Source organism: Enhydra lutris, unplaced genomic scaffold, assembly GCF_002288905.1.
Source record: "Enhydra lutris kenyoni isolate GAN:26980312 unplaced genomic scaffold, ASM228890v2 scaffoldscaffold24, whole genome shotgun sequence".
NCBI classification, from domain to species: domain Eukaryota; kingdom Metazoa; phylum Chordata; class Mammalia; order Carnivora; family Mustelidae; genus Enhydra; species Enhydra lutris.
This window is the reverse complement of record NW_019154108.1, coordinates 17,183,730-17,207,020: the sequence shown is the minus strand read 5'-3', so window position 1 is coordinate 17,207,020 and position 23,291 is coordinate 17,183,730. Positions and strand designations below refer to the sequence as shown.

At 50.3% G+C, this 23,291-nt stretch overlaps 1 protein-coding gene across 1 annotated transcript; it reads right to left on the bottom strand.

Annotated features, from left to right (window-relative positions):
• Window positions 1-20,318: 20,318 nt before the first annotated feature.
• LOC111150758 (immediate early response 5) lies at window positions 20,319-22,470 on the bottom strand. Its single transcript, XM_022508345.1, has one exon. It carries the CDS (start codon window positions 22,260-22,262, stop codon window positions 21,288-21,290), a length of 975 nt encoding a protein of 324 aa, XP_022364053.1. The 5' UTR covers window positions 22,263-22,470; the 3' UTR covers window positions 20,319-21,287.
• Between the last annotated feature and the right edge of the window lie 821 nt (window positions 22,471-23,291).

Genomic DNA, 23,291 nt, shown 5'->3' with positions numbered 1-23,291 from the left:
TCGGGGGCCATCTGAGGATACTTTGAAACGTCGCAAGATCAGTCATGAGGAAGAACGGGGAAAAGCATTTGTCTGCTGGCCGCAGTTCCCCACAACATCCGTTCCTCTGTATTCCTGACTTGCACACACACAAGCCTGGGGATCCTGCACAGAACTGGCCAGAGGAATGGAGGCTGGAGGCAGATTCCAGGCAGCAAAGAATTGACGTGGTGCTCAAGGGCGGTGCTCTGGACACATGTCCCTCCACGGCCCCACACGACCATCCCAGATATAATGAGTAACTTATACACAGTCACTGGGGCACTGGGGGGGAGGGCCAACATGTGAATCACAGCGCGTTACTTCTAATCATTCATTCAACAAATATTTTTTTATGTGCTAGACACTGGGGGTTAGCAGAGCAACCAAAAAGGCAAGATCCTTGCTCTTATGGGGCTTCAATTCTGATGCAGGGTGTGGGGGTGGTGGGAGGAAACACACAGTTAGCCACTAAACAAATAAACCAGAGCTGACTGTATATCAGGTACTGAGCTGAGCACCGGGAAAGCTGGGAAGGCAAAGTTTTCTTGTCCGGGAGACGTAGGAGCAAAGTTCGACAATGGAATAGGGGAATTGCTGTGATTCAGGCACGTGTACTCTCGTGCAGAACACAGGGCCTTTTACTCTGGACTGGGGGGTGGAGGGCATCGGGGAAGGGGCTCTGGAAAAGATGAGACACAAGCTCTTTTGAAGGCATCTCTGGAGTGGGGGAAGGGAAAGGTGTGCCCCAGGGAGAAGGAACAGCACGGGTGAAGACAGAAAGAATGAGTACCCCACGGGAGGAAAACCATGAAGAATTCAGTGTGACTAGCGGGTGTTGTCTACGCAGGGTGGTGTCCGACAGGTGAGGCAGGAAAGGTAGGCAGGAAATGGACCATGAAGACTTGAGTCCGTAACCCTTAAGCGTTCGGATTTAATTCTGAAAGGGAAGGCAAACCTCTATTTGTCCCCTAAGCCTGATGAGCTCTTGAAAGTCTCTGTCAATACTGGAGATAAAGCCAAACCGCCAGCCACGGGACAGGTGGAAAGGCCTTGGAGTCTCTGAGAATGGCTGGATTGGAGATGCCTGGCTTACGCGGCATGAGCTCAGTTGTCTACACTGGTAGAGGCACCGCAGCCTCACTCCCGATCATTCTGCCCAGGGTGCCAGCCTCAACGTCAGTTCCTCTGAAGTTGCAGAGTCTACCCTCTACCCCATCTCTTTGGGCTTCCAGCTCAGCCCCTACCCCCCACCCCCATCCCCAGCCTCGCCTCTTGCAGGCAGAATTCCAGGGTTCAGTGACATTGAGGACCCTGAGTTTAGGTGAGGTGCCTCTGGTCCTACTTTGGTTTGCATGAAATACTTACCAGGGCTTTCCAGCTGAACCCCACCCCTGAGAGCTAAAACCAGAAAAGCAACCAGCATCTGGCCACATCCCTCGCAGAGGCCCGTCGCATCCATCATCTGGGCAGGGGAAGAACATTGCGGCCCACAATGGCATCCCACCATGCCCCTGCAGAGCCCTTGTCAAACAGAGCCCCGGGCTTCCGTTCATTCTTCAAAGCAGAGAACCCTGTGATGATCTGAACTCAGACATGAGCAAAACTCCCAACAGCAGCCTTCCTGCGCTCAAATTCGGAACAGAAAAAAATGAAATTCCATTCTAGTACCCTCCTATCCCAGGGAGGTGCTGTGGTGTCCCAGGCCAGTCAGGCCCCTGGTTCTGCCTCAGCGTCCTTCGGCTCCCAGGGATGACATGAAGATGGCAAAAAACAGCTCCTAATCATAGCCTGGTGTTTGGATTTTTCTCCGCTGACTTGTTCCTATGCCCAGCAAAATTCCCTTGTCCTTGATCCTCTTCCTTTGGGCCCCTGGTCTGTCCTGGGTGGACCTTTCCCAGGTCTGCCAGTCTACTCCTGACAGCAGATGGTGACCCACGGCTGCCTCATCCCCACACAGTCAGCATTTGTCTCAGCAGAAGCTGCAGGTGTGGAGGAGTCATGCTTCGGGGCGAGTGAGTGCCCCTCTCCTCCCTACAAGGTCCTTCAAGTCATGCAGTCAGGTCCTTCTGGAGCTGTAAGACGCAGCCCCCCTGAGCGACATTCTGGGCACAAGAGCCTCTGATTGTCCACAGTTGTGGAAGGAGGAGGCTATTCCCAGACACACACATAGACGTAAACCAACAAAGCAGAAGTTTGCATCCCCAAGGATGCCAAGAACTCTGATTAAACAGGTCCTTGGTTGCTCCCCTGAACAGAGAAGCAAATGAGACTTCTTGTGACCCCTCCCTTCCTCCATTCACCATCCTGCAGTGTGACCTCCACCCCACCCCACCACTCCTCCCGGCTTAGAGGTCCTGAGAGTCCTACAGATAGAGACTCTGCCTTGGGCCTGCGTGGGGCCGGGTGTGCTACTGAGCCCGAGCCAGGGAAGGAGTTCTTGGGACTTAGCAGGACAGGAGAGAAGGATGCCCCTGCCCCACCACAGCTGATTCCAGGCTGCCCCAGGGCTGGGCTAGCAGCACCTTTCACAGCAGCCCTGGCAAGCCCCCACCTGCTCCAACCCCAGGCTCCTGGTCGGAGCCAACAAAACAGATCTGTCTCTCTAAGGCTGGGACCTCTAACTGACATGCCTCATCTTTTAAAAAGACCGAGAGAGATTAAACCTCCCAGGCTCTTCTTGGATCTCAGTGACAGACTTTTCTGATTCACCTCATTACCTCCTTCTACAGGGGCCCATTCATTTCCACCTCATCTTCCTCCCGGTTCTCCTTCCTGTCCCCAGCCTAGTGCATCCTGACAGGCGGGCTCGGTCCTCACTCAGCTTTCACTTCGCAGTCGCTGCCCCACTCCCTCTGCCCTTCTCTCTGGATTAATAAGGTTTCTCTTTTCTGCCCCTCTCCACAGATCAAAGCCCCCAAACCTTTCAATCCAGCATCTCAAGAAGAAACAAACCACAGGGCAATGTAAGAGGATGCGGACCTGGGAAGTCATGGGGGACAGAAGTGTATTAATCAAAGTATACACTCGATAAATAACTGATAAATAGAATCCCTGTAAAGCTTGAGTCGTTCACTGAACACTGCCTCAGATCAGGAGTATATTCCAGAATTGCAAGCTCTCGGGGTTAGAAGGGACCGTGGGGGTCATCAGTTCAACCTCACAACCAGCTACAGGATTTCTGACAGACGGACATCTAGCCTGGGCTCCCTGACTATCTCCATGACCATGAAGGCCTCAAGAAGCCCAGCCACTGTCAGCGTTGAGGTCTTTGGTTAGAAGATCCTTTCTACTGTTTGCCGGAAATCTCCCCTCCCCACAGCTGCACCCCATGCCCCTCCACACAATGACTACAAAACTGTAGGGCTTGTTCTCTGGGAGAGGGTCAGTTCCCTGAGGCTCTAATTCAGTGCCCCAAGAAAGTGCCCAGGGCCAACTGGCTTGCAGATTGGTTTGCTAATGGATGGAGATAGCAAATTCCCTCTAGAGAACCCAGTGAGTAAGATGAGTAAGACAAAAGAAAACGAAGCCAACCCCCACAGCTCTGCCCATACTTGTCCCAAGTCTGTAGAGCCGGTAGGTTCTCCATGCCTTCAAGCCTTCCTCCACCAATGAGACAGCAACTTAAAACCTAAAGAAACACAAAAGGATCCTAGTTCTTGGGCCCCCTTCCAGACGCTCACCCCCATCCAGGGCCGTCAGAGCATTGTTGAGAACCCTTTCCCCCCAGAAGGAGGGCTCACAGAAAGAGAGCAATAATGAGCTTCCCTTGACTGAGGAAAACAAACACGCACACCCTCTAGTCCCCTGCTCAGTGTTCAGGACACGGTTAACCAATCCAGAAGACAGGAAGACAAACAGCAGGTTTAACTTTGGACTATATTTCAGACAAGCTCTTCCAAAGCACAACCCAGTTATTTATTTATTTATTTTTTCTCATTCTGAGGCTTTCAAAGAACAAGACGCCACCTCTACAGCCAGGAACCTGGCTGGCGGTTTTCTAGGCATTTGGATATTAAGTGAATGGTGATACAAAGATATATTAATGCAAATAACAATCACATGACAAACCTCCTTTAGTCTATCACCAAGCAGCTTATAAGACCCACAGGCCTCACAGAGACCAAAGCACTTCCCCCACTGTGTTCCTGGGACCTACAATTTGGGCCAAGCCCAGGAAAAGGGTGAAGAAAATAGACGGCAGTACTGATGAGTATTTATTCCCCGAGGGGCTGAGTTTTAAAGTAAGGGGGTAAAAAACACCAAGTAGGGGTAATAATAATGGTTGAGATTAGGTAGTGTTAAGTGACAGATCTTTATAAACTATAAAGCCCTACTAAATAGGAAGTATTCTAGACTATGAGAGCAGATTCATACTTAGAGGATCCCTGGGAAGTGTTAGTTACATTTTCCTTACCTGAGGCATAGTTCTACCCTGGGGCTTTTTATGGAAATAGGAAATAAAATAAAAGCTGACTTTGTTGGGCATAAAGAAACAAAAGGAAATGAATACATTAAAAGTGTAAATGCTTAAAATCCGCAGCATACACTGAACTCTGCCCACCTCTCTTAAATAGGTCTACCAAAACCCTCAGACTTGTCCCCTGCAGGCTAAGGCAGGCAGTCCTTGCGGGGGCTCTCAGAGATGGCAGCATAACCTTGGCTCCAGGATGGCCTTGGGCTTGGCTTTGCCTTGCTAAAAAGGAAAGAAGTTAAAACAATGCAAAGCCCTCCCACCGGATTCCACTTCTTCTGTTGGCCACTTCCTTCCTTCCCTCCTTTTTCCTTCCCTTCCTGCAGGAGCTGCTCTGCCCCACCTTCCTTCCTGGGGAGGAGGACCTGCCCTTTCCTCTTCTAGGGCTGGTGCCAAAGGGATGAACAATGTGATGTTGAGTGGGGTGGGGGCAGGGGTAAAGGGAGTCTAGAGGTGGGAAGAGGCAGATGGTGCACGAACTAAAGAGTGACCAAGCGGGGATGGACTGAGAGATGTTTAGTCCTCAAGTTGCATTTCAGGGGTCTCTGGCCAGTTTCAGAAGTTTCCCTCACTTGAGCTTACAAGCAAAGCGACCGCTTTGGCAGAAGCCATAGAACTCCCACACACCTAACTACAGCCCCATCCCGGCACTCAAATAACGGGATTCCAGGGTCGCAGGGAAAAGGGCGGTGTCCGCGAAATACAGAGAGTTCAACCGAGGTAGCCATTTGCAATCTCTCTTCTGCTGAGAGGGGGGAAAAAGTGGAAAAGAAACTGGGAAAGAGGCAAGAGGGTTTCTGAAGTCTTGAAAAGGCTGAGGCCAGAAAGTCGGTTCTGATAAGAAGGGGCGCCGACAATAGAAAAGGTAACGCGAAGCTGAAAAATATGAGAAGGGGGGGAGGCAGTCGCCCTTTTAACAAAGGTATTAAGCTACCAAAGTTGATAACAGAGTGAGAGAGGGGCAAGGTCAAACGGAGTCGTTTTTTAGGGCAAAGCTTTGGAGCGAGGGCCGAATTGAAGGTGGCGAGCACAAAAGAGACGGCTCTCCAGGAGGCCGCTGAGCGGGGTGGAACGAGTGAGAGATGAAGGCGACAGTGGGGAGAAATCAAAGGGTCCATCGAGTGGGGCGGGGGAAGCCCGCTTTGTCTGGCGAGGGCGGCGACGGGGGCAGCACGTGCGGCCGGGAGCGCCCCAGGCAGCCGGGCTCCCAGCCGAGGAGCGCCGGGGAGGAGGCGCGACGCGCGGGGGCCGCCCGGGCCCCTCCGATTAGCCGGGCCTCTTGCCGGCGGGCCCCGCGCTACAGAAGGAGCACATTGTTAGGTCCCCGGCCGCAGCAGATTGCCGCTGTCCTGCAATACCCTCGCACCGTGGCACCGCGCCACTGGCACCGCCCGGGGTTGGAAATAGCTGCGCCGTTCCCATGGCGACGAGGCAGCGACTCCGCCCCCGGCCTTCCCCGCCCCGCCCGCTGCGCCGCTCCGCCGGCCCCCGCCGCGGCGGCCTCCACTCCACCTGAGCGCCCCCCGGTAACCCTGGCAACGGCGGCCGCGGCGCGCGGGAGGGGCCTCCGAGCGCGGCCCGGCCCCGCCTCCGCCCTCCCGGCCCGCGGCGCCCGGCGCTCAGCTCCAGCCCGGGCCTGCACCCGCTGGGGAGGGGCTGGGCCGCGGGCGCCGCGGGAGCCGACGCGGGAAGCCTCCCCTCCTCTCGGCCGGCCCGGCCCGGAAAGGCGGGAGCGAGGGAGGAAGCCCCACGGCTGCGGAGGCTGCGACAGCGCCCTGGCCGGTCGCACGGTCTCCCCGGAGCCTCCTCCGGCCCCGCGTGACCTCCCGGCCCCTCGAAAACCTCCCCAGACCTTCCCGCCCGTCCTCCTGGGGTGGAAGGAAGAGACCTTGGCGGAGGTTCCTCGGCCCGCTCGGCCAAATGGAAGAGCGGGGCGGAAAATAAAGGTGTCTCTGGCCAGAGGGCCGGGGTCGGAGAAACCGGGAAGTGCTGGTCGAGGGGGCACCGGGCTGGAGGGAAAGACTCGAGCGGGAATCGCTGTCGGGAGCCGGGGTCGTGCTTTCCGGGCAGCCTCCTCCCCAACGGCACCGCATCTCGTGGGGAACAAACAAACAAACAGACAAAAACTGCACATTGCTCCATGCTGGGATGACCGATCCCACCCCCACCGCCTGAGGATTTCGACCGTGCAGTACCCTCCCGCATTTTGTTTGTTGGTGTGCTGAGAAGGGAGTGTTGCAGATCCCCCCAAAAGAGTGTCTGCAGCTTCCAGAGTGAGTGCGGCGGAACGGAGACATTCTGAGCCACCAGATCGCTGCGGGGGGCGGGGGGGGGGCAAACCACAGAGATTTTCATTTATACCGCCCCTCTTAAGGGGTAGAGTCTACCCCTGCCTTAACTTGGAATGTGAGCTCCTGCCGGGTAGACCCCAGGCACGTATGTTCTGAACTAAATTAATGTTTAATGAATGGATAGGGTTAAAACCAGATAATGCCTCCTTCATTCCGTTGTTCCAAGTGGGCCGGGCATCTCAAGGAAATACACTAAGAAAGTAGTCAGGATCCCCTGAAACTTAGTCTCAAGTCAAACGAACATAATAAAATAATAATTTTGCATGTGTCAAGTCTCTTCTTCTAAGAGTGTCACCGCTTTCCATATATTGTACTTCAAACTCCATAGAATTCCAGAACAAAAAAGAAAGCTTCGTATTTAACAAATAAGAGTCTGGACTATCTCTGGTCTTAGCAGAGGAGCTGAAGAGGTAGACTGTGCTCCTGAGGGCCCTGTGTTTTCTTTGAAGTGGGATGGGGGTTCCTTTGTATGGTGGAGTGAGTTTGGGGGTGAAGAGTTGGAGGACCTAGGCACCTGTTAGGCCTAAGTCTTCTCATCTGGGAGATGGTGGTTATGAAGATGGGATGAGATAAGTAGGAGGTATTCTTCAGAAGCCCTAGGATATGTCCCACACATATTGGACACATATTGGGACATCTATAAACTGGTTCACATACTGTAGCTGCAAAGTGCGATCCCAAGATTTTGCTGGTTATTTCTCCAAATAGCCTAGTAGGATACAGACTACCTCCTTCCAGTCTCTTCTGAACAGGGCAAGATATTCAGTCAGAAACTCAGGTGTTTTTTGCAGGACCACTCCTGGATCGTTGACTTAATTTGGCAAACCCCAGAGGACTTCCTTTTTACCTCTTCGCCTAAAAGACAGCTTCAACTACTATATGCTCCAAGGGTAGGAACCAAAACTCAAGCCCAAAGAGCAGCCCCAATAAGAGACAGGGAATTATAAAAGAATGAATGTTGATGGTGGACTAGAGAGACCATCTATGGTCCAGAAAGCAAGACAACAGGGTGCCTGGACTCAGGAGGAGACCAGATCTGCAAGCTGGGGGACCGTGGAGGCAGGACTGAAGGGCTCTGTGTCGCCTTTCACATTACTGCGGACTGAATTGTGTCCCTGTTGGCATTTCCCTCCATGCGGACGTTGAAGCCCTAACTCCCAGCGTTGACTATATCTGGAGATATAGGAGAGGTAATTCAAGGTTAAGTGAGTTCATCAGGGCTGTGGTCCTAGAAGAAGAAGCAAAGAGAGATCGAGCCCCACCACTACCACGTGAGGACACAATGACAAAGCAGCCATCTGCGAGCCAGGAAGGGAGCCCTCACTAGAACCCAACTGTGTTGGCACCCTGATCTCAGACTTCCATCCTCCAAAACTGTGAGAAAATAAATTTCTTTTGTTTAAGTCCCCCCACCCCCCGTCTGTGGTATTTTGTTATGGCAGCCTGAGCCAACTAAGACAAGTATGTGTGCTCTTGGAGCCCAGCGCCCCTCCTACCACCTCCACCACCTGGCGTTTTGTTCAGCGCTTCCACACTTGTCTCATTTTTAATTCGTAACCGTGTGAGTTGGAATTGGCAGGATTTATTTTAAAACGAAGAAGCTAAAACTCAGAACGATGAAATGACTTGCTGAAAGTCATACAGAACGGGAAGGACTGAACCCAGACTTGAGTCTCCCGGGAGAGCGTCCCGTTGGCTCCTGGGAAGTACTAACTGCGTGCAAGGTTCTAATCTAGGTTATGGGGCTAAAAGATGAACTCGATTTTGAGGTGGGGAGGGCACAGTCCGGTCGGGAAAAGAAACATGTGAACCAATAATTATAGCAAGGAGAAGTGTCTGCGAAAATTCTTTGCCCTGGGAGGTATATGGGGAAAGTGGTCCAGACCGGGGAATCTTGGCAAAACACTGGCAATTGGGGGAGCCCCAAGGATTGCCGACAGCAGGGTAGAGTGGAGGGAAGGAAGGGGCAGAGATGCCTCAGATGCCACTGGAGATGCTGCTCTTCCTTCTACCTAAGGACTCTGATTGCCTCCCTGGGGCCCTGGCCAAAGGGGAGAACCGAACTGGAACAGAAAAGAGTCCTTAAGGACCTAATAACCCTAAAGAGAAGCAATGATTAACTCTTCAATTAAGTTCTTATTGACATCCTGTAGTAAGTTATCTTTGTTTGTGTGTTTGTTTGACCTGTGATCTCCTAAGGGTTAGTCTATTGTAGCCCTAACCGTTTGTAAACAAGTGATAATGCGCTTTAATTAGGAGAAGATAGGCTTTTCCTAGCAAGGTGGCAATGGATTTCACAGAATCACAGATCTCCAGAGGCTCAGAGTCCTACTTAAACCAGTTCATGATCCTTCCTTGCAATGGAAATGTAGATAAAGACCCTAGTTACTGAGGGGACTATCATCTCTCTGTCCCTTTTTGGAAACAAGTCCAAATTCTTACCACGTATATAGCCAGGTACAAGGGGTCACTTATCTTCCACTGGTTTTTTCAGGAGTACTGGTTGCATTTTTGGTGTTTATCATGTCTTTAATCCACTCTGACTTCCAAGGATTTCCTAAATCACAGCCCTCAAATGCCCTCCCTGGGGAAGGAACTATCATTGGTGGGGGTAGAAACAAGCCCAGGAGGACTGCTTGCACTTCAAGCCCCTGTCCCAGAAAGCCTGTAACCAGGCCTGCCCACCTCCCTGGGGCACTCATTCTGAGCACCAGGCCAATAGCCAATTTAAAGGCTGGTTCTGGGATTTCAATACCTCTCTCTGCCTGGGACCAAATGAAGATGATCACCTCTACCTCACTGGAGACCTCATTAGAACTTGAACTCTGGTCTTTGATCCTTCCCAATGGGTTCAGTGCAGTGGAGAAGGTGAAAGTAAAGGGGGGGTTCAGTAAGCCCACAACTCCCAGAGCAGCAGGAGTCCAACAGCCTCTAAGAAGTGGGAGGGAATAAACAAGCAATTACCTACAGGACAGCCTGTAACCAGAGAAGTGCCTTAAATGATTTGATTCTATTCACTGCCTAAGAGGACGCTGCCTTCCTTCAAGGCTGCCTCCCACCCAGCTTCTCAAGACTAATTTCACCACCCTCTGCCCACCTTCCAAGTGAAATTCCACCCTCACTGGAAGTGAGGCTCCAGGGCTGAGAGGCAGAAGGCTCTGTTCTGGCTACATTCTTCCCAGCTTGGCCATTGTCAACATCACTGCTCTTTGTCTACCTTGTGAGAAGGGGAAAGCATCAGATGGTCCTTCTACCCTCCCTACTCCAATACCCCTAGAGCCTCTGAATCCTTTTGGGGGGAAGAGAATTTAGGAAGAAAGAGGTGATTCAGAATTTGCTTCTCAGAAACTGGACGGGGAACCCAGCTGGGCTGCAGGAAATGTGGGGTTGGACCAAAAGAAACCTCACATTCCTTTCTCTCTTTTGGCTGTGAGCTCTCTCCTGCCTACTGCCTCTAGGCTAGTTCCCCGTCACCCCACTTCTTAACTTTCTCTGGTTCAACTGCTATCATTGCAGATCCAGACACAGAAAGGCTCTCACATGGATAAGATTAAGACCTGGTGGGGCGCCCGGGTGGCTCAGTTGGGTAAGCGGGTAAGCGTCTGCTTTTGGCTCAGGTCATGATCCCAGGGTCCTGGGATGGAGTCCTGCATCGGGCTCCCTGCTAATGGGGAGCTTGCTTCTCCCTCTCCCTCCCACAAGCACCTGCTTGTGCTCTCTCTCTCTCTCTCTCTAATAAATAAATAAAATCTTTAAACAACAACAACAACAACAAAAGATTAGGATCCAGTAAGTTCCAGCGTTTATCTTTCAAATATTTATAATCCAGTGAGGAAGGGAGAGGTAAGAAATTTCAGAAAATTAACAAACATGTACATAACAGTGTATAATAGGTACCTCAGGTGAATTGCCACTGCTGCTGTTGGCCCCAGAGATTCCCCACGTGGTTCACTGAACAGCCCCTACTGGCCCCTACCTTAGCCTGCCTCCAGTCTTTCCTCTTCTGCCACTCCTAGTCCTGTCTCCACACTATAGGCAATGATGGATCTAAGTGTAAATCTGCTCAAAAGCCTCCCTCCCCTCGCCCCTAAATTTCCAGATGAAACCAAAACCCTCCTATGGCATGCCTAGCCTTTTGTAGTCTGACTTCTCCTAATCCTTGGGACCCTGTCCCTCTCCCTAGCCATGCTCCAGCCAGAATAAAGCATTTGTGATATCCTGATACTACCAGCTCTCTGGCCTCAGGGCCTTTGCACATGCACCTGGGTCTGCCTGGAATGTTTTTCCACTCACTTCCCATTTAGCTAACTCCAACTAGCCTTTTGAAAATCAGCACAGAAATAACCTTCTCTTCCCAGGACTCCTTCCCTGACCTTCTCTGTCTGGGTTAAACACCCCTCATCAGTATTTCTGCAATACCGTAGTATCAAGCCTGAATTGTAATGAGTTTTCTACTGATCTCCTCACTAGATATCAATTTCTTAACTCAACTTTGTACTCAGCACCTGGTGCTGAGTAGACAATAAATGATGGTTGACTGAAAAAACTGAATGGCAGGCAGAGGAGTTCATAGAGAATATGGAAAGTCATTTGAGGCTTCTGAGTCAGAGACTGATCACAACACCAAAACGACATTGTCAGATGAGTCATCTATTAGTTACCAGGTTGGGGCGGGGGTGGGGGAGGTGTTGGGAGAAAGAGGGAGATGAGACTGAAGTCATAAAGGGCTTGAAGTAAAGAAGGAAGAAGGTGGCAGTGAGAAGGAGGAATGGAAATGAGCTTGGCTTTGGAGGTGATGCTATAAGCTTTAGCAAGTGTTTGGATGTATTGGCAAAGGAGGGAGGTGAAGCGAAGTCCGCAGCCCTGGCGTCTGAGACAGAACTTGAGTCGAAGCAGCACATAGAAGTGAGGAGAAGGCCTTGCGTGCAGATAGCAGTGGGGAAAGGGCCACCAGGGAATCTGCGAGAGGAGATGATCTGTTTGTTTTTAGAAATAGCTTCAGCTAATGAGGACAGAAAGCAAACAGACTGAAGGAATTTTGAGCTCTGGGTTGACTGTCTAGGCAGGCAAAGACGCATGGGCCAGAGCCTCCTGTCACCCTTTCAGAAATTGGGACAGAGGTCCAACAACGATGTCGCTTTGTGACTTTCATAGCTTTCGCAGCAAATGATCCCGCTACCACGTAGAGCTATTACCTCCTTTGCAACCCCTCCACCCCCGTTCCAGAAGACTGCTGGAGGATAATGCTGTTCCTCCATCTGGATGGGGCTGTGTTTTCGCAAACACACTGCGGTTCTTGGTCCATTACCTTTTCGTCTTCTCGCATTCTTCCTGTTTTCTGACTCGAAGTTTATTTTAATCTGGTGTTTCTTTTGAAATCACCACAGACATCTGTCTCTCTTGCCTTCCCCATCCGTCCACCCCTCTCCTCTCCCACTCCCGATTCTCATCGTTGCCTTGAGAGGCCTAAAACTGCTCAGCTTCCCTCCCACTTCTCTTAGGATCTGGAGCCTCTTTGTGGGGCATGTCTCAACCTGTTCTCAGCCTCAGACTAATCCTCCATAACACTGAAAATGACAGATGAGGTCAGACTTGCTTGGGAGGGAAGGAAGAGAACATTTCTTACCCAGGAAACCACGCTCATTCATAACTGGCTTTCCAAATGAGAACAGATTACCAGAGGGGTGTGTGTGTGTGTGTGTGTGTGTGTGTATGTGTGTGTGTGTTTCTGCTATCAAGAGCCCCAGATTACCAGAGGGGTGTGTGTGTGTGTGTGTGTGTGTGTGTGTGTTTCTGCTGTCAAGAGCCCCAACTTCTGCTTTCCTCCTAAAACATGCCTGCATTCTGATGTTTTGATATGTAAAGAGGATGAAGCATCAGAAATAGAGAACTTTAGATGAGTAGCAGGCGTGGCTGGGGTCTGGGAGAGTGATCCTTTATCCTCCAGGATCCTCTCGCGTGTGTTAACCTTGCCAACCGGGATGCTGGAGTTTCAAGCTGCGAGAGTCTTCGTGGGCGAGAATGAGGAAGAGAGTGCTGGCTGCGGATACTAACAAGGTCCCAAGAGTGATTTATTAGTGTCTCCAGTCTCCTTTTATTTGACAGGAGAAGGAGAAGAAAGTGTTTATTCCTTCTGATAAGAGATGCATACTTAAGCAGTTTATGTATTCAAGCCCCATTCCCCTCAGTTTGGTTGTTTCTGGTTGGTTTGGTCCTAAGACACGCACAAGGCCCTTTCAACTGACCTCTCTAGCTGTCATCCTGGTTCTCTTTTGCCTTTTATGCCACAGTTTTTGAGGGCAGGCAGAGCCTCCACATCTTCACTCCACAACTTTATAGTTGGATTTTTTGCCTCCCATGTTCTACCAGAACCGCTCTCAAAATTCACCAGTAACCATCTTTGGCTCGAGGACCTTTTCTTTGTTCTTGTTTTCCTTGACTTCCCTCTCCGCAAGCTGTTCCTGCTAGCAGTGGTCCTTTTCCTCCTCCAGCTCCTACCTCTAGGCTTCCCTTTTATTGCTTCGGCCCTTCTCTCTAGCTCGGAGAGTTTCTTTTCTTTTCCTTCTTTCTCTTTTTAAAGATTTTATTTATTTACTTGACAGAGGGAGAGAGATCACAAGCAGGCAGAGAGGCAGGCAGAGACAGAGAGGGAAGCAGGCTCCCTGCTGAGCAGAGAGCTGGATGTGGGGCTCGATCCTAGGACCCTAAGATCATGACCAGGACCCTGAGATCATGACCTGAGCTGAAGGCAGAGGCTTAACCCACTGAGCCACCCAGGCACCCTCGGAGAATTTCTTTATGCTCTCAGCTCTAAGAATCAACCCTAAAGTTGGCCACGCCACCCCCCCCCCATTTGAAAAGCCTCCCCACCCCAACAAGCCTGCAGGCGATACCATATGGCAGGAGGCATCAAGAGGGAAGGAATAGTTTGGGGAACCTAGGCCTGAGTGACCTCAAGGTGAGAAGTTTCCACTTGACCCAGAGATTGGTGGAAAGATCTCCTTTTTAGATGTTAATGTGCAGACGAATCACCTGGGGACCTTGTTAAAATGCAGATTCAGTAGGTCTGCTGTAGGGCCTGAGATTCTGCATTTCTGGTAAACTCCCAGCTGATACCCACGTGGCTGGTCCATAGACAGTACTTTGAGAAGCAAGGGGCTAGATCACACTTGACTACTGTCAGGTTTCCTGGGGGGTTTCCTGCATTGTTTTTGTAGCTCATCTGGAAATTAATCCAACTTGAGAACCAGGATGCTATTGTTTGCATCTCCGTGTTCCCCATTGATGCATTACTTCTGGGTGTTCCTATGAACACTTGATTGATAGGACCCAGGGCTGGGTTGTTTATATCTTCTAACTTTGCTTTACAAACACTAATTTAACCACCTCACAATTGTGAGGCAAGTGGATCCTTTCTTTCCTTTTTTTTTTTTTTGGACTATAAATAGAAACCAAGAAAAATGAATGATTCTCCAAAGAGTGAGTCACATTTCAGATTCTGGTCTGCAACGTCTTTGCTCAGAGAGGTCCCAAGGACTGGTCCGGTGTGAATTCTAACACTGCCTCTGCTTGGGTTCTCACCTGACTGCTCAAGACCACCTACTCACTCTCTGGACCTCATTTACTCTTTCCTGACTGATAAATAGGAGTCTCTCTCCCTTTCTGTCTCCTTTCATAGGCAGGTTCAGGAGCCTCAAGGAGCTGCAAGCTCCATGTTTAGGAGGCCAGATGCCTGACGCTGAGGTGACTCAAAGGTTGGGAAGCAGACAGCTGGTCCAGCCCACATGCCAGAATCGCCCCCACACAGCATCTTTACAACTGTTCTCAGCTGTGCAGATTAGAAGCACCTTTTAAAAAGACATTGTGAAGAGGAAGTGGGGTGGGGTGGGGTGGGGTGGGGGCGGGGAGAAAACCACAGAAATCATAGAGTAATAACCACCTCAACATAGTGTCCCATGTCCCCTAAGTTCAGCTTCTGAAACTGAATTTTTGCTTTCAGGGATTTCTCCCATAGCCATAAAAATAAAAGCAACTCCAGTCTCTAAAGTAGGTTACACACAGAGAGCAAGCTGATAAATGCAGATGCCAAGGCACTTTCACCCTTTTCCAAACCAAAAATAGGACTTGGAAATTGTCTCAAGAAAACGGATGCAGCTTGAGAAAAGCTGGGGAGAAAAGCATGGGTGGGGTGCTCCTGCCCTGGATTCACTAGGCCCACAGCAGACCTTTGGAGCAAGACAACTTGACTCCGCGAGGATTCCTCGCAATGACTGTCCCCCCAGCCCGCAGGATCTCTTCCCACAGTCTGGTCTCACTCACTCCCCACGGGCCACCAGTGCTGCAGGATTCCAGCGGGTTTGTAACTATTCCCCTACTCCCATTTCTGGTAACCTACTGTAAAAAGTTTCTATTAATCAAAACCTGGATGGGGGAGACAAGACGAAGAGGCCCTTTTGGATTTCTTCATCAGAGCAGCTCTGTGATTCATTATCTGCTCTAAAAAGCGGCACATGCAGTTCCAGGAAAGGGGGAGCGGAAATGCTGCGTAGCCCAAGTTTGGGCTCCCCTGGCTTTGCCTCTCCTTCCCTTCTTCTGGCCACAAGCCAGACTGTTTTTCAGCAGCTGCTCCTGTTTCTAGATGGATACTCCCAAACCCACCCCCTGCTATTATGATGGAATTGGGGGTCTGGTGAGGCACCGGGATTGGGCGACCAGCTACCACAGCTGTGGCTTGATCTCTGGCGTAGAGTCTCCAGAGATTCTGCACGCCTCAAGTTCAGGAAACCCAACTCTGCTGCCTCTTAGCTGGGGGTAGCATTCCCCATCACAGCTCTTCCCTGGGCACGCAGACTCTTCCCCAGGTAAACAATGAATGTGAGTGTCCTCAGGAGAGGGTGGAGGGAGGACTGGGACCCAGAGAGACCGGAAAGAAAACTACAGCACTGAAGGAAGTATCTGTGCCACAGGGCACGGTGATGCTGAGTCTAGCTAGAGAGAGCGAGCCACAGCCATGCAGATGTGGATCAACCTGGAGAAAAACTCAAATGGGATCCAGGAAAGGGATCAAGTATGGAGAGTAACCAAAGGAAATCCTGCTCCTCAGAGACAACGTCAGTGCTTTGAGCCAAGGGAAAAGAATGGTTTTCTTTTACCTTAGAGAAAGCAAGTTTCCAGGAGCTGCCCTGCCCCAAGACTTGAAAGATTGAATGGAGCGAAAAACCAGCAGGTGGGAACACATGACGTTTGGCACATCCCTGAGTTCTAGAAAAACTGAAGGGAGCCTGGCATCTAGTAGAATGACAGGCTGCGGCCCCAATCCTGGCACTAAGAAGGCCCAAATTCATAGGGAGAAAGTAGAGGGTGACCAGGGCTGACTTGGTGCCAAACGGGTACACAGGGGAAAGCTGGGTCTTACCTTCATTCTTTAAGATAAAGATGTGGCTTATCACACAGGCATGGGGGCTTCTTGTGACCAGGCCCCAGAAAACTTCATTTGATAAAGTAAGTAGATTTATCAAGAAGCACCAGGGGCCTACTTGATGGTAGACCTTTAAGAGAATCACCTGCTGAAGGTGCTCAGTGGCAGAGACAGCGACCAGATCAGCCCTTCCTCCTGGCGCCCTGGGAAGCTGACAGCCAGGACTCACTCACCTGCCCCTCAGCAGGCAGCATTCAGTGGTGGAGGGTGCTGCTGATCCGAGGAGTAGGGGAGAGGGAGAGGCCCTCTTAGGAATGCAGTCCCAGGAGGCTTCTCCCTCCCTGCTTGTAAGATTCCAAATATCTGAGATAAACCCCAGGATATAGTCCAGCAAAGACGCTTTGGGCTATATTCCTCTGAGAGAGAGCCGGAGAAGGGTTTTATTTTTAAAATCCTCGTTCCCGCTGGGGGAGGGGTGGGCGGCAGGCATTGGGAAAAACTGTGTTTGGATCAGGAAGGAGGCATTCTACTAGATGCGGGTATCCTTTTAGACTTTCTGCTCTCACACATTCTCTTCTCTATACCCTCAGAAATTGTTAGGAAAGAACTCCAAGGACATGAGTTAAGATCACAGTGGTTCCTAACATCAATTCTGCTTCCACTGTATTTTTCTTCCCAAGGCTTTCCACTGGGTAGAATTTTAAATGTGAATAATGGTTCAAAGGCTGAGAAACAAACTGCTCATTACTGGAAAGAGTGCCAGGAATCCTGGGAAGCAGGCCTCACTCCCACCGGAGTTCTGCACCTAATAGTAATGGATCCTTTCATAGTCACGGGAGGGTGGGATCACTGTTTCTTTTCATTCTTGTCTTCTTTCAGTAACTGCTGGGATAAAAGCAAGCGTACAAGAATAAAAAAATCACAAACAGGACAAGAATATTTAGGGCAAGAGATCAGAAGTTCTTTGGTTATTCAGTGAACTGAACTAACTCTACTTTTTAAAAAAGCGTAAGGAAATAAATGTCCATCAAACTCCATGTCGCAGTGGGTATTAGCCTTTCAACCTTATCTCACAGGCTCTGAGTTGTCGTGCCTAGCAAGTTGAGGTAAGAGACTGAGACTAATCCAGTGATAAAACAGAGCAGTTTTGTCATTAATTCCGTTCCCTATATTTACTATATCTTTAGTCTGAGAAGAATTCTACCAATGTTGCTAAATAGCCCATTCCTTTCCACTTCTCATCCCCAAATCCAATCAGTGAAGAACTATAGGGTTAGAAGGGTTCTTCTAACTCTAGTAAGTGCCTTTGAGAAAATCCAGTCACCTGAAGGAGCAGTTCAAGCTTTCCATCATTAGTTCCTTTCCCCAAATACAATCAATGATTTCTGAGAGGGAAGATAGGTTTAAAGTGACATAGTTAAGAAGCATTATACTAAAGCTTATCACCTTTATTCATTATCAATGTGATCTTCTTGGAGTATTCATCAAAAGGCACTTTAAATGGACACCTGGGTGGCTCAGTCAGTTGGGTCTCTGCCTTCAGCTTGGGTCATGATCCTAGAGTCCTGGGATCAAGCCCTGTATTGGGCTCCCTGCTTGGCCGGTAGTCTGCTTCCCCATCTCCCTCTGCCCCTTCCCCTGCTTGTGCTCTAACAAATAAATACTTTTTTTTTTTTTTTTTTTTTTAAAGCACTTTAAACAACTAGTTTTTACATGGCACTCAAAAATTTTTTTTTCCCTAGACCACGGCTAAGGTTAATTTGATCAAGAGAAGAGGTCCCTCCCAGAGTGGTCAAGTGGTTAGATACTACAGCTGTAGCTTCATTTCTAGTCACAGTGAATCTGATTTAGATGTGTGTGATATCCCTATCCTGGCACTAGGAAGGCTCTTTTCCAGGACCTATCAATTAACATGGCTTAAGAAACATTCTATGCCCAAGCAATTCAGGCTAAAAATAACTCTATGGGCTATTTTTTTTTTCTTTACTCATCCCACAGAAAGCATTTGTTTGTCAACAAGATCTTTGCTCCATGAATGTTTTCACTCCTGCTTACTCCTCCCTGAAAATAGAGTTGATACGATCAGGAAAGTCAGAGTTGGTGTGAGACATACAGAACAAAACCATGCTGATGCAACTAGGCTTTCTAACTGCCAAGTGTTCAGAGAATAAAAGAACCCAGCATTCATAGATAGGCTAAGTTTAGATTCTCCCTTACTCGCCTTTCTTACAAATATACACAATTCTTTGACAGTAATATATCTGATTTATACACAAAATTCACTTCTAAGTTAATAATGGTAACTGAATGCTGCTATGTTCACTTTTCTAAGGAATTTCAGGGGGCATTAACTCAATTTTCACAGTCCTTTGAGGTAGATCCAATTATCTCAATTTCACATTTGGGAAAACTGAGGCAGAGAAAAAGGAAGTAATCTGGAATTCGTCAGCTAATAAGTAGCAGAGCCAAGATACAAATCCAGGAAGTCTGGCTCCAGAGCCCATGCTCTAACCATTACACTACATTGCTTCTGCAACAATCCCACAACAAAAACAATTCTGTTTTCAGATTTCCTACAAAGCTACGTCTCCCTAACAAATATTTCCATTTACATTCTCTAAATCAAACAGAAACATGGTCCTCTGGTTGATCTTAACTTGACAACATCAATAGGAACTTTAGTCTTATCCAAAATATATCAACTCTCTTAAACACACCAAATGTTACCTCCTTTCAAGTATTAAAATGCACTGAGATAGCTGCTCAAGCATAATTACTTTCTAGCAACAGGAAATGTTTGCAAAATTCAGGCCCTGGACCCCCTCCTTCAGTTTAAAGAGTCAGCACTCAAATGGATCTCTTGTGGCTACAACAGAACTCAAGTAGCTAATCTCTGAAAGAAAAACACGTCAATTTTAATAAGACTGATTAGACAAAGTTTAATTCTAAGAATATACTATTAAGGTGATAGAGCATAAAGCAGAAAGTTTCTTATACTTAATGAATCACTAATAGATTTGTCAAAAAGTCAAAGCACTGGCCTAATCAGCTATGACAGAAGTCCACATAATTAAGACTTTAGAAACACCAAATCACCATTCATTTGCTCCTTCTCTAAGGAAGGTCATAACCCTTACTTAAAGCTTTGTCCAACCTCAATTTGTCCCATCTCTTAAACACCCTGTTTATTTATAAGCTGTTATAAACCAATACCAGCATTTAAAGTACTAGCAACAATATTTTAAGATATCCTTCTAATTGATTTGCTTTTGAAATAGATTAATGAATACCTTTCAAAAACTGAACATTTGCCTTAGACAAAAAGCACTCTTAAATGCAGTGATTATAATAAAATCGACGGATGATTTGGCTGTCATCACCTAAGTGTTTACCAAGACCCAAACACCAGGAGCAAACCAGGAAGTTTTGCTAAGTTGAGTTTGCCTAGCCCTCCTTCCTTATCTAATTTGACACAAGCAATTTCCTTTCACTGATGCATTTACTTTCTACAGATAAAACAATAAAAGAAAAAAAACATTGAAAATTCCATCCTGACATCCACTGGACTGCAGGGTGGATCTGACCAACGAGGCAAGTCAGCCTCATCAGCTTCCTTCATGTGTTAGTTTATTTCAGTAACAAAACTGAAAGATAACCCATTATATAGTTTAACAGGATACTAAAAGGTAGTTGTTATGAAAACATTTTTGCATATGGGAAGGGCTTCAAAAGTTGGCACTAAAGTTATTTAATAACAGACACTATTGGCCTGTAGAAAATCAAATTGGGCTAAACTGACTTTTAAAAAAAGCAGTTGCAGTGACAGGTTTCAAGAAACTGGCCGGCCACTGATACTAGTATCTAATAGCTATTCTCCCATCCAGGGGAGAAACCGTAAAGGGGTCTCTCTTGGTACTTAGTGAAGTCAGCAAACAATGTCCCCAGTCTGTGCATGACTGATACTGAGAACTACACTTTTCCAGGCGGGAGCATAGTTCCCCTCCTCCCACTTCTCTCCCAACCCAGACAGGTGATTACAGACAAGGAGGCAATTAAGTTGCTTCAAAATATTTAATACGTGTTAAACACGTAAAGTTACATTTTTATACAAAAATCAATACAACGAAGGAGAAAATACTGTACAAAAACCTGGTCAGCTCCCCCAACCTTTATACAACAAAGACTGGAGTCACCGTATCTACAAAACCATAACGTCTTTCCACTTAGGGCTTCTGTCTGTAAACTTTTGTTTCATTAAACACTTTTTAAAAGCACTGTGTAGTAGTTCTGATCTAGAGCTTTTAAAAATAGATCTATTCTCTATAAACTCCATATTTCCAAGCTTGAACTCTTCTGTGAAGTTCATCAAGCTTTTTTTTTTTTTTCCCCTGTGGGGAAGACAAGGGCCGCTCATATTCCCTTTTCCCCGAGTAATCACAGGGTATAAACGTTTTTCAGTGAGATGGGAGGGTAGGGGAGAGAAAGAATCCAAGTCTCTACCCCAGACTAAATCCCTCTAGTTTTAGGAAATCCTGTGAGGAAATGCCACTCCTGGCACCGGTGCGGTGCTAGCTTTCATGTGAGGGGTGTGTGTAAAGTCCCTTCCTCCCCCGAGTACGAAAGGGGAACTCCCCAGCGCCGGCGCTCTCAGCCGCTTCCTTCTCGGTGCTGCCGGCAGAGGAAAGTCCCTGTCTGCCCCCAATCTCCTAAGCCCTGGGAAAGGGGTGATGCATTCCAGAAGGACGAAATAGTCTTAACTCAACGAGACGAACAGACGTACACAGACATAACACTACACAAAAGTGAACGATCGTCCGCGGGCGACAAGCCTCACACGCCCAAGTCTCCAGCGGAGACCGCAGGAAGGCTTGGAGCCGCCGGGCCGAGCCCAAGGGCAGTCCGTGCTGCCCGGCAGCACCCGCGGTCTCCGCCCCGCGCCCAGCGCCTCCCGTCCCTGGGCCGTCCTCGCAGCCTCACGTCGGGGCCACCCCGCTGCTCAACCTCCTTCCGACGGGGGCCCGGGGGCTCAGAAGGCCACGATGGCTGTGCTCCAAGGGTTAATGTCTCTCAGCACGGGCTTATCGCAGCAGATCTGCCCGGGCTCGGCAGCTTCCGGACCGCTCTCCTCTCCCTCGGCTTCCTCCCGGCCGCCCCCGGGGCTTTTCCGCAAGAGTCCCGAGAAGCTGGAACCGAAGATGCTAATGAGGTTAGCCACGTTACCGGTCTCCATCTCCTCCTCCTCCTCCTCCTCCTCCGCCGCGGCCGCCGCCCCGCCCGGCTGCTCCTCCGAGTTCCGGCGCGGCTTCTTCCTCGGGCTGGAACCGGGCGCCGGGCAGTCCCCGGGGCCGCCACCCACGCCCGCCGCGCCGCGCTTCCGGGGGCCGACGGCGGGCGGTGCTGGGGGCTCGTCCTCGGCGGGCCGCGGCGCGCAGCAGCAGTCAAGTCGGGGGCAGGCGCCCAGCGGCCCTGGCCGCTCCTCCGTTCCCGGGAGACAGCCGCAGGGACGGCGCGCCCCACGGGGCCCCTCGGGGAAGCCGTCCGAGCCTCCGGCGGGGCCCCCGGCTCCTCCCTCCGCCGCCTCGCGCGGTCCCTCCACGCGGCGCCAGGCAGCTTCCGCCGCCTCCGCGCCTCCGCCCCGAGGAGTGTCCCCGGCGCCCGTCACCGGAGCCGCGGGCTCGGCGGGGCCAGCGAGGCGCTCCGGCTGCGGCTCGGCGTCGGGCCAGGAGGCAAGGGCGGCCGGCGGGGGCGGCTCCCCCCAGCCCGCGGGCGGCCCGGCCGCCGGTTCCCCGGGCTGCGGCGGCAACACCGCCGGGCTCCCCGCGGGACCGGCCAGGTAGAGGCCGGGGCACGGGTCACTCAGGTAGACCTGGCGGGCGCTGCGCAGCACCAGCGAGACCAGCAGGTTCTTGTGCAGCTTGATGCCGCCGCGCTGGACCCGCGAGTTGTAGATCTTGCCCAGGGAGATGCTGACGATGCGGTGAGCCTCCAGCTTGAACTCCATCCTGCCTCCCCTTCGCGGGGCCGGCGCCGAGGTGAGGTGTGAGTCCCCGGCTCACGTTCGGAAGCTGAGAGGGAACGAGATGGCGTCGACAAGTCCGGTCCGGGGCTGGACCCTCGATACCCGAAGGCTGCAGGGAAACGACTCCGGTGACGCGCTCAGCGACCCCTCGCGTTCTAGTCACCACACACACAACAGCTCAATCCCACGTCCGGTCGCTAACTGAGGGCGGCCCGGCCGCCCGGCGCCTTATATACGCCCCTCGACCGCCAATCGCGACGGGCCGCCAACCGTTCCGGGGCCGGCCGGCGCGCCCTCGTGCGCCGCGCGCGGCCAATCGGAGGCCGAGGAGGGGCGCCTGGGCCATTCGAACGTTAGTCCCGCGGAGCAGGCTCTTAAAGGGGGCGACGAAGAGCAGCGCTGGCCGGACGGGTCCGGGCTTGTGCTCCGCGGGCGGGTGACGGGGCGGAGGCTGACGGGGCGGTGGCGGAGCTAGAAGGGGGTGTGTAGTTAAGAATTCTAATGGCTTGTGGGCTGGCTAGCCAGAACCAGAGGGAACTAACCCGCTCGAACTTTCATCTGAGTATACCCCTGGGTAATAAATAGTATTACCACAAGGTATTTAGCAGAGTGCCTTGCCTTCTTGGAGTCACACTCACAGGCTTACCATCGGTCGATTCTGAGCCCCCAAGAAAGAAAAAGGGGGTTCTAAAAGCTCCTAAGTTTTTGGCTGTTTCTTAAGGAATTGTGACTACCTACGAAATTACTGGTTCTCTACAAAGCCATCATCTATCACCTTGTTCTCAAACACACTTATCCCATCGGTTACAATGAAAGGCGGTACAAGTTCTCCTCAGAGATTTCTCCTCAACACAAGGGCTGATCCGTTCACCCTTGGAAGAATCTACCAAGTTCTAAAAATACAAATAGAGCAGTCCTGTGTTCCCATCATGATGTCATACTTTTATTTTGTGTCAAGGTAAAAATACAGGGGAAGACTATTCCAGACTTTTCTGGTCAGTCAACAACTTA